This window comes from Manihot esculenta, chromosome 8 (assembly GCF_001659605.2).
Source record: "Manihot esculenta cultivar AM560-2 chromosome 8, M.esculenta_v8, whole genome shotgun sequence".
In the NCBI taxonomy this organism is placed as follows: Eukaryota; Viridiplantae; Streptophyta; class Magnoliopsida; order Malpighiales; family Euphorbiaceae; genus Manihot; species Manihot esculenta.
In genome coordinates, this window is record NC_035168.2 from 4,604,250 (window position 1) to 4,616,428 (window position 12,179).

The 12,179-nt window shown below is 35.2% G+C and overlaps 1 protein-coding gene across 1 annotated transcript; it reads right to left on the reverse strand.

The window, feature by feature from the left end:
* Window positions 1–53: 53 nt before the first annotated feature.
* On the reverse strand, window positions 54–11,892 carry LOC110620209 (TBCC domain-containing protein 1). Its single transcript, XM_021763841.2, has 9 exons — window positions 11,327–11,892; window positions 10,124–10,264; window positions 8,654–9,022; window positions 4,411–4,515; window positions 2,728–2,868; window positions 1,402–1,605; window positions 1,036–1,128; window positions 771–882; window positions 54–353 (listed from the first exon to the last, which is right to left on the reverse strand). Exons 1-9 carry the CDS (start codon window positions 11,810–11,812, stop codon window positions 310–312), a joined length of 1,695 nt encoding a protein of 564 aa, XP_021619533.1. The 5' UTR covers window positions 11,813–11,892; the 3' UTR covers window positions 54–309.
* Window positions 11,893–12,179: the final 287 nt, after the last annotated feature.

Genomic DNA, 12,179 nt, shown 5'->3' on the forward strand with positions numbered 1-12,179 from the left:
AAATCCGTCACTAAAATTTTATAAGGGAGACTAAAAAGGAAGGAAAAAGAAAAGAGGAAAAAATTCACAAGATTGCAAACCTAAGTAAACAAATATTACATCAAGATTTTTCATTTGAAAAAAAAAAAAATTACAATGAGATTAGCGTAATCAATGTATTCTGTGCACCACTGTCATCGGACAAATGTGTTCGATTCCAAAGTACATAGGGATGATTCTCAGCTGCCTCTAGTACTAATAAAAATGGGGCTGCAACAGAAAGCTTCCATCTGTTACCAACTATGGTCATTCAATGCATTCATCATCCGATTAGTCACCTTGAAGGCAGTAAAGCTGACGGATATTGCCTGAAGCTGCATCAGACCAAACAAAAACAAGTTGGCAAAAGCTACCAAATTCTTTAACAAAACATTGTGAACAGGATCGTGTTACAGTTTATGCCTGAAGTTCTGGTTCTAGATTTTGTGAAGATTTGACTAAGATGTAAACCATAACAATACTGACAGCACTCACAACAACCTCAGTCCCAGGGTAAGTTCTCACTTAACTCCTCATTTACTGCTTTTATTTAAACCCTTGATCTGGGTTCTGAAACTAAATGCAAAACTAATTCAAATGAAATCTGAATAAGTCCACCATCATCAATGACATTTATGCACAGCACAAAATAGACACAGAACCTTAATAGGAATGATGTCATTCAAAAAGGTTAGGACTCCAAATGCTAATCATGCTTAAAATAGGCATTCCTCCTAAGATGATAAAATTACCATATAACCAGTCCTTGAATAGTAGATGCAGGGCACATGAGAGTTCGCGCTTCCGATTTTCTTCAAGAGGAGCTTCTCTCAATAATTGCTTTATCTCGTGCAAATTCTTTTGCTGGTAGAATAAATTTAATGAATAATAAGAAGAGTAAAAACATAATGCAAAGCACCATTGGCAACACAGACACATATACTATTTATAGCATAGTCACAAACATTTATATAACACTTGAATTATTCTTTTTCTTTTCTTAACAGAAACACATACATTTCTCTGCTGAACTGACATATAAGGTTCTGGTAGTGGAAAAGGGTTAGCTTTTGTTGACCCAGGTGATTCACTGCCAAACCAGTTAGGAATCTGCATTGAAGAAATGAACATGTGTTATTACATGAATTACAGGTCCAAGAAGCAACAGAAAGCCCGTCTGATAATTAGTATGCCTCCCCAAGAAACTCGTAATAACAAAGTAGGTGGGAGAAAAAGAAAGTAACAAGAACCGGTTCAAAATCTATATCCATCATATGTGCAGGAGCTCAAGTTCACAGAGGGACAGTTGAAGTGAAATCCACAATCAAATGAATACAAACATTATTCATACTCAGAAAACTAGCATTAGTAGGTAAAACATACGAGAAAATTTGTGAATTGATCAGGGTCCATGCTTGTAGCTGACTCAGCTTGAACATCAGAGACACCTGCAGGATGAGATAATGAATCATGTGGGTCAATCACTCCCAAGGCCAAGGGATCATCCCATCTGTTAATAGTTGTATCAATGCCCACTTTAGCCATGTGCTCCTCCAAATCTGAATAATATGTATTGTAAGGTGCCACCTGGTTGAAACATAGAAGGATTTATATACAAATTAGTTTTCATTAGAACTTGAAAGTATATTTAATTACAACTAAACAGCTTCATCATATGCAAAATCTGTCCATAATAAAGTTTAAACAAAAAATACAAATACAACATTCTGCATATTCGCAAGACTGAAAACTGGTTCAGCATTTTTCTTCCATAGTAAAAATTTTCCAAGAAAGTCACAATAGGAGTAACATTTGTATCATTTATATAATTGTAGGTGTTTCTCAATTCTAGCAGAAAAATGTGAGCATAATACTCCAGACATAGTTGCACAATGAGCAATCAAAACAGCATGTACATCAAAATAGCCAATCAACATAGAATTACAATCATCTACAGAATCTAACAAGAAAAATATGAACCTACATGCTATTAAATTGAGAATGAAAAATGCAATGCGCTACCTTCAGTGGTGATGACACTTCAACGGCTATATAAAAGCAACAGGATCGGGCAAATTGACCTACAGATTCAAACTTTATTTTATGGAAGAACAAGAATTATTCTCTCTTTCCCCACTTTTGGCTGGGATGGGTTGAGGGGCAGCAGAGCAGTAAAAGAATGAAGCAGACAAAATTATTTTCAATAATGGTTATTCGTCTTTAGTTTTCATTGAATTATGACTGCTTGTAATATAGTCTCACAAAAAAATAGTTTTATTCCTTAAAGGAACCTACAAATTCACCCAGCACAGGCAGCTCTTGCCTGAGCAAAGTCCCTAAACTTTGTTCCTATTCCTAGTCCTTGGGTCAAAATAAAGAACTGGAATTCTAGCAATCTTCACCAACAGTTTATAATGAATTAAGATCAACATATTTGAAACTAAATCCAATGATGAACCACCTAGAGTGCCACTGCAATTTGCAGACCACAAATCACCAAAAAGCTAAGTAATTACATTAAATTAATCAACAAAACCACATATCAGTTGTATTAGAAATAAAATTTTAAGCTTAAATCATATAATTTAAGATAAAAACATGCAACATGTTCAAAGTATTTTTCTCATTTTAATCATTGATTGGATAATTGAGTGGCAATGGATGTTGACACGCTAATGCAAAACAGTCAACAGGGAGCGAGAAACTAACCTGCAGCTTATGGTTATCACCAACCATGAGTGGTTTCTGGTTTACTCCCAGAAAGAACACACATTCACGACAATTAGCAATACAGACCCGTTTTGCTGCTGTAATCACATGAACTCTCTCGCAATGTTCAATCCTTGCAGCCTACAGAAAACATCAAAAGCATACAAGAGATGTCTCACCACACAATATTTATCCAGAAGATGAGATAAGAAAGGAAATTAACACAATAAAGATTTCGCATTTGATAGACATTCCAAATCCAAACTAACTAGATATTGAAAATTTTCCAACTGAAAACAGCACCACAATTGAAATGATGAATTCATAAAGAGAACTCAAAACATTTATTGGCCAATGCAAGGAAGATATATCCATTTCAGAATCTACAATCTTAAGAACCTAGAAACATACTCTCAGATATGAACCCCTGAGGTGTTACCTAATAAACTGCCTATACACAGCTGAAAGAAATAGAGTCAAATTGATAATATGTTCACAATCCGATTAAGAAAAAGAATCCAACAATACAGGAATAATAATAAAAATTTTTCACTGAAAATATTTACCAAACAAGAGCATGCTAGCATGTACCATACACTTTGCCAGCCGTTCCTTGCAGGACCAGACATGTGATATCTTTGATTAATTTGCTCAAAAAGTAAATCTAATAGCATTAGATATATAAAGGAACCAAGTTAAATTAAAGGACCATTTTCCCAACATTTTATGTTATGCTAACAATTTAACACACTGCTACAAGAAAACTCTCTAAGAGCAACATGGAAACAGCACAAGATGCCCAGAGAAATGAAATGAGTTAATATTACTATCACAAAGACAAATGCAGCAACAAAGCCAAATAAATAAGCTCATAACCTGAACCCATTCCCATTTTGGGCACAAGAGGTCTACTAATTATTTGATTCCAGTAAGTCAGAGGGATCTTGAACTAAGAAATACATTTTAGAAGCTAAAAAAGAGTATCTTAAGCAATTGGGTTCAATGATATTCCTAGTGTAGTAGATGCTATCACACATACAATCATACTCAATTGATGGAGTTGTTTGATATTAAAAGGGATCTTCCAATAATTTCGTACGTGAAGGGTTATTTTTTGCTTCCGTCCAATCATTAATGACTTGATTATTTTTAGATAATAATAGATAGAAACAACGCTCATAAGAAGCCCTATTAAAACCGAGAGATGTAGGTCTGCCAGCCATCCACACCAAATAAATGGAGTTTTTTGAAAAAACCTACTAGTGGAGGAAGACCTCCAAGGGATAAGAGACATAGGGCTAAAGAAACCGCCAAAAAAGGATTACTGGCAAGACATTTGAAAGCAATTTCACTTACAGTTATACAATACTGTTTAATAGGAAAAAGGAGAGTGTTGGTGGGAGGAGCTAGTGGATGAGCACAAAAACTTTGCTTCTTAATTACAACTCTGTTAGTTAAAATATCTCATTCTATCCAAAGAGAAATGTGGCAATTGCCACCAACCTGGCCCTCATTGTCCTCTCAAAAAATAGAGAAAAACAACAATCAGTTACATTTCTACTTGCTGAAACAGAAAAAGGTTCCATGCAGATCTACATGCTATATATCATTCAAACAAATGATAAATGGATGAGAAAGTGATCCAAACATCCAACAGTCACAGATCCCAATGCTTGTCATTACCTTGCCAACAGCTCCAAGAACTATAGTAGTGTCAGAGCATCCATAGATGGTGGCATATCTCAAGGGTGCTAAGATGTAAATGACAGAATCGTGGCAATTCAAAACCTGCAACCATAAAACACTGTCAAAGTAGCTGATAAAGCAAAGCAATGTAGAAAGAACCTTAAATTAATAAAATAATAATCTGCACTTGGATAGAAAATATCTTTTTAATGATAAATCAAGCAAGAAAATAAGATGTTAAGTAAACCATTAAAAAAATTGAGTTGTTATTTCCTTCAGAGGAGACAGTTGGCACTGCATGGCTGGATCAAATCTGGGCATGTTCATTGGTTATATAAGCATCACATACTCGAAAAATAAAATTCACCAAAATTTAAATGCAACCTATGTTTGAATTTAAGAAACTGCCAAGCATGTTTGAAGTTTGAATACGGTTCTATGTTGAGTAGTTTGCTATAAGTTCTTGAGATAAGTTCACAAATCACTTTAAGCACAAAATACACCTTTCTATTTTACACATTTCAGTGCTATACAATCCCCAACTGCATTACAACAGCCATCAAGAATTCAAATTATGATAGTTCTCCTCTCTCCCTCTCTTTTCTTTTGCTTGTTCTTTTTTTCTTTTTTTTTTTTTTTTTTTTTTTTGGGGGGGGGGGTGTGGGGTAACGCTCAGATGTATATGTCATGATATCATGTGCCTCTTCTATCGAAAACTACACAGCAAGTACTGAAACAGGTGTCCAGCATAAATAGTAGGTTGAGAAAATATTGGACTTATAAATCTCAATCATCATTCTAGCAAGCAATCCTGAAATCATTATCAATTGAGGCTAGAATGAATATGGTTAGATCATCAACATCCTTTTGATGCAGTGATTTTGGGTGAAAAAACAAGGCAAATAACAAAGGAGGAAATCTGGTCAAGGATAGGGATTAGGTTAATTGATATTCCTAGAATTGATGCTATCACACATAAAATCATACTCAATTCAATGGGAAAAGTGGCAAGCACTGGAAATGTTGTACACACCCTGGATGTGCAACAGCCACCCTGGATGTGCAACAGCCACCCAGAAACACAGCTGGGGTGTCTGGGTCTCTGGACAGAGTATTTAATTTGTGATTTTGGGTCCTAGCATTCTCACTTTGGTCCTATTTTCAATGTGGACTTCTTGCTTTCAGGAATCAGCAGATGCAACATCTATTATTTAGTCATTTAAGTTTAGAATAAATCCCATTTTTGCTCCCGAATTCAGAGGGGCGTTCAATTTCATCCAAAATGAAGCTTTACCTTTTGATTTAGGATCAAAAAAGCCATTTTCAGTCAAAAAAAGATTTAAATAATATTTTTTTACTTTTCAATGATAACAATATCAATTTATATTTTGATCTTAAAAATTAATATTATTATAATTTGGAATCGTATAAAAATAATAAAAAAAATTCTTCCTATTTAATTATATTAATATACAAATTTTTAAGCTTAAAATATAAATTGATATTTTATTATTAAAAAATTCAAATTTATTATTTTAATGTCTTGTGGCCAAAAATATGTTAACTTCAAAAGATTAGAGTAAGTTGGCCAAAAACTTTAATTTTGGACAAAATTAGACACTGCCCCCCAGTTCAAGGCAAAAATGGGTTTCTTCCATTTAAGTTTCATGTTTTAATTTGGAATTAAGATTTAGTTGAGATATTCCTTTTTTTTATTTTAGCTTATCTAGCTTCCTAATTAGTAGTTCTATTTCCCTATTAGGATTAGGAGTAAAAATCTCTATAAATAGGTCTTAACCTATGTATTTCGGTTTTAGAATTTCATATTTAGAGAATAAAAATTCCGCAGATCTGTTTCTCTCCAATTTCACTTTTGCGTGTCCAGTGTTTTATTTTAAAGCTTCTCACCACATCACCTTTGGTGGCATCAATCAGTGTTATTCTTGAAACAACTTGAGATTGCTTCAAAATTTCAACAAAGACCAAGAATAGATTCTGATGTGTATTTTTATATTTCATAAATTCAAAGAGAAAAAAAGTAAAGCACCTAACCAGCCAAAAAAGTTGTCATTTAGTGAACACTGCTCAAAATCATGGTTAAGATACTGGCTAAAATCATCAGACAAATAAATTTGGTGGCATGAACCAGGTACATACAATTGACATTGCCACAAATTTACCCCAGGGATGCCAGCCTCCACATCCTCCTCCACTAAAGAGAAAAGAGAACAGCTGGTTATGTCCACCTATTTAGCAACTAATTTTCTAACATACAAAAAAATATATATATCTTTGTGCCTGATACACCCCAACACTTTCTCAGCGTAACTAAAGCATAATACCAAGAATAGTGATCAATTACAGACATAGACGAAACAGAATCTAATGTGATAACAGGGAAACAGCTGGTTATGTCCACCTATTTAGCAAGTAATTTTCTAACATACAAAAAAATATATAAATCTTTGTGCCTGATACACCCCAACACTTTCTCAGCATAACTAAAACATAATACTAAGAATAGTGATCAATTACAGACATAGACGAAACAGAATCTAATGTGATAACAGGGAAACAGCTCGTTATGTCCATCTATTTAGCAAGTAATTTTCTAACATACAAAAAAATATATAAATCTTTGTGCCTGATACACCCCAACACTTTCTCAGCATAACTAAAGCATAATACCAAGAATAGTGATCAATTACAGACAGACGAAACAGAATCTAATGTGATAAACAGGGGAAGGAACCTCATATAAATCAAAAGTCCACACCACTCCTACTTTGATGACTAATAACTGTTTGGACAGTCCTAGCAGTTTGAATAAAATAAAATCCTTCAGAATGACCAAGTAATGTTAGGTAACCTGTACTTATAAGAGTTGCACCTTCAAATACCAGCAATTCAGAGACTATTTGAAAGAAAATATGCAATAACTAAAAGGGGCCTAAATAGTATCAGGGAGAGCACCTTGCAATTACTTGCAAACAAGTGCCAACACATTTACTAGAAGAGTTGGAAACAACTGACCTAACAGTAGAATAAGAACAAGCCATCTAAGTGCCATTGGATCACTATGCCCTAATGGTTGACTGCCAACCTCATTGTGCAAGATCTCAAGAGAGATCGCCTGATTTCTGCTACCCTTACTAGCAACAACAAACCTTCCTGGCATCCTTTACAAGTGAATTGACCCCTACGTTACAGCTACATAAGAGAGTCTTAGAGCTTTCCTCAAGATGCAAAAGAAAGCCCCATTATTGCTTGACAGACTGTGGCAAGTTAAAAATTAAGCTAACACCATATGGACTATTTGCAATCATGAGCAGTCCACAACTCCACAGAATGATTACAATGCATTAAACACATGCTAGTTCTTTTGTGGCTTCATAGCATAAAAGTTCCTGAAGTCGCACCATCTTAGAAGCAGGAGCAGAACTATTTCTTTTCAATCACATTTCCTGTGAGTTCAACTACCTCTGTTGCAAGATATGCTTCTCTTGAGCTTCACCTTTTTAAAGATCATACTCAGAACAAACTTGCCAAGCATCTCAAAGACAGCATGCAGATTATACAGATAAAAACAACTTCATTCACTATGGTTGACAGAAAAGGTGGACCAAGTTACCAAGTCCAACTTAAGGCATGCAACAAGGAAAAATACGCAAAACAACCAACAAAAAGAACTCAGGACACTGCAAGTGATATCTCTTATTTTCATATCCTCATTGTTATACATGATGTCCAATTCCAAGTTCAAACATCAAACGATAGTATATAATAGATTTTGAAACTGTACACACTTTTGCACAAACTTTCAGATTTCAATATTGTGGATGTATAACCTAAAAAGCATACATACATAGCCACTCAGGCTTTTCCAACTTGAAAGCACATGGAAAACTTTCTATGTACTTGGGGATTAAGAATATACTTGATAACATATATACTATTTCTATGTGATAATTATATCTCATGGTGGATTTAGGTTCAGTTTTTGAGCTTTCAATTGTTTTGTTATATTTACATCTTTGGCCAAATTTGGCTGCCAGGGCTCCTAATTCCACATTTAACAGCGCAAATAAAAATAGCATCAGCATATACAGATTCTAATTCCTAAAGAGTAGAATTTTAGGAATCACAAGTTCTGTATTAATGATTCTAACTCATCTCAAGCCCAATACCTATTTCATTAGCTTAGTAGGGAAAGACACAAAAAAAGTATTCCAAAACTGACCTTTACAGAAGAACCTTTAAAATCAGATGCTTGTTTTACATATGAAGATTTAGAGATCCCCTCAATAAAACTTGATACCCTAGCACTGATGGAACTTGTACAGGCATCAGCCATGGCAACATCCTGATCAGAGACACTGGGTGACCCATTTTCTTTTGAAGAAATTCTTTCAGTGATATGTTCCAAAGCAGAGGCTATATTCTGTGAAATCCAGTCATGAACTTGTGCAGCAGGCACAGGAACAGCAGGCATGTCGGGATCTGAGTTGGCAAAAAATGGAGCAGCTTGGCTTAATGGAACTCCTTCAGATCCCTTCTCACCAAATTGAATCAGAAATCCAAGGTGTTCAAAACCTTCCATTGTCAAAACCTAAGACGGTGATTAACCTTACAAATTAAGCTCAAGTTGAAGATATCAATAAGCATAAAACAATTTTAAGAAGCAACAAGAGATATAAGTACTAATATTTTGAAATAAAGCTTCCCATTGTGAAAGCCATTAGAAAATTTCTCAAAATATATTCATATAGGAAACATAGTCTTTCAGACACAGGTTTGCATTGAGAGAGATGGGATAGATAAGAAATTGGAAAACCACTATAATGCAAATGCATCCTTCGCAAGAAGGATGAGGGCATGGAGAAATTTTAGCATAACATCTTTATACTTATGAAACCAAGCAACAAATAGCTCCAAATGAACGCAAAGCCACAATAGAGGCCTCTTCAAATAGAAATGATTTGGCAAATGAAATTCCACATTTGAAACTTCAATCAAACAGATGAAATTCCCCAAAAAACTTCTACTACCATGGTACTTGTACAATCATCCAGTTTGAAAATCCAAAATAAAAACGTCAGTTACTTTCTAAGCAAACATTTTCACATGCTTGGCACCCAAAAAGTGCCCTGCTACCCAATGCAAACCTTTCCAAACAGGTTTTAATAATTTTACACAAACAGAATTAAACACGCTCTAGTTTGGAACCATGGATTTTGTGAGGTCCATTCAGCTTTTTGACATTTCTAGACAACAGTAGGGAAAGGTGTTCAAAACACAATTCACCTAAACTTAGTTAAATACAATCCACGTGCCAAAAATTCAGTAATTTAATTACAGATTTCCCTTTCAATCATTTGAGGAACTATACCCCTTCTCTGTTTCAGATAATTAAAAATAAAGTTAGGAAAGTGCTGTAGAAAACAACTTCCTCTTTCCACTAGCACTACAACTGAACCATGTTTTACCAAATTCATCCATAAAAATATGCACAGCATGAACATTAAAGAAGTAACAGCAGCATTACGGAAAATATTCTTAAAAAATTGCTTTATTGCTTCAATCATCAAACATTTCAGCAAAAAATTATAAAAATAATAATATAGAACATACAAAGCAACTAGTAGTTTATTGACATTACTAAAGAAGAGTATATTTAACCAAAACTACATAAACAAATTAATTCACAAACCAGAGACTCTTCGCCTTCGCCTTCCACCGGCTCCGCCAAAAGAGAGAGAATGTTAGCCATGTGCTTTTGTAGATAGGACAACTGATGAGCCTCTTCATCAGCCTGTGATGGCATAAAACGACGGCTATTGCTACGCACAAGCTGCAATGTAGTGAACCACTAAGCTTAAGTAACATTCTTATCCACATAACCTAATTGCCCCTCAAAATTTATGATAATAACTATAAGAATAAATAAACCATTAAACGTTAAACCCAATCTTGAAAACTCATTGAAGAATGATGTGCAACTTAACACAACAAACAAAAGAAAGACAAAATGCTATTTTTATGGTGGGCAATATAGAAACTTATTTGCAAATCAAACACAATGGGGGGAACTGGTAAATGAACAAATAATATTAGTATGTCAAGTTGTCGCCATATATTAAAACCTATACAATGCAACTAAAATGTGGACATTAGGAAGGTCCCCTACACCCCTCACAAGATGTGAAATTCCATTGGAATCAAGTTAAATACAAGATAGCAAACTGCCACTTTCATGAATTGTATTTCAAAAACAAAACACAGTATCCCATCTCCCAGAGCAAAAAAATTATAACTTTCTTGAACCACCATAATTTAATCGATTGCACCTTTTATGAGTTGCAAATAGGTACTACACATTGCACTGATTCTTTAAAAAATATCACACATTACATTGCATTTCCTGAGTTAGTTTCAACAACTCCGGCAATCAAACAAGTACCAACCACTATGCAACCCACCATTCCTACTGCCATTTTACACAATTGCTGCAAATTTGCTTTTGCAAATAGAGTATTCGATTACATTTAACATCATTTTTAAACCAACAAACAGATTATCAACCAAACCAATGTTATTATACCCCTACTTGCACTAAGGAGCATAGAAAATAAACAAATTTCATAAACATTTTATGATAATGATAAGCAAGCTAATCAAAACAGGAAAAAAATATCTTATGCACCAAACAACTCACTATTGAAGTGAAGCAAAAAGGCACTGATCTATTATCTCATTCCAAACCAGAAACAAGCCCAAGATGAACAAACCCCAATTCAATTTGAAAGTCCAAATCAAAATATATCAATCAAGACACCAAGTCACAAAATTAAAGGCCAAAATGGCGACATTTTCACAAGGTACCAAATAAAAAAAAAAACACCAAAAACAATACCTGAAGCGGTGATAAAGCCGACAAGTACCCATCGAAAGCTGAGGTGGAGGGCCAGACATCGGCCACGGCAGCAGAGTCTTTATGTGTCCTGGGCAACAACTTCTTATACGACTGTATATACAAAAATAATATCAGATCATGCAAATCCGCCCCAACCGAATCAATCTCTCCAGGTTGGGCCTTGACGAGCGGGTCAGCCTCGTTGTGAAGAACAGAGGCGAGGGTGTCGAGAACGAGCTTAGCATGGTCGGCGGAGATCTGAAGGGTGTCGGCAAGGGTGGCATAGTCAACACGGGGATGGGAAATGAGTTTCTGCCTGAGTTGGGTGAGCGTTTGAATCGGGTCAGGGAAGATGAGCTTGGGGATTGGGAGGAGTCCGTGCTCGAAAGGCTCCCGACGAGGATGAATAAGGGAATTGGGATTCGGGTTGGGGATTGAATTGGGCTCGCTGGCCGACGTGGATGGTGACTCAGTAGAGTCCGCCATGAGTCGGAGAAAGGGAAAGCGTTTTTCGAGAGAAAAATGAGAGCTTTCTGTTTTTGCAGATCTTTGGGGAACGATGAAGGGCGTTTTTGTGAGAGAGAGAAGGGAGAAGAGTGTGAAGGAATTATTTCCTGCGGGTGGTTGCACGGAATTGACTACGTGGTGGTATTTTGACTGGGGACTTTAACGGAACATAGCAAATCAGCTTCTGACACGTTTGAAATTAGTTATAATTGTGGTCAGAAAGTGGACTATAATAGCAATCTCGTGAATATTATTCATCATTACATATAAATTCTATATTCTTATTTCATAATACTCTTTAATCTCTTTTATTAAGATTTTTTTTTTCTAATTTAAAAAATATAAT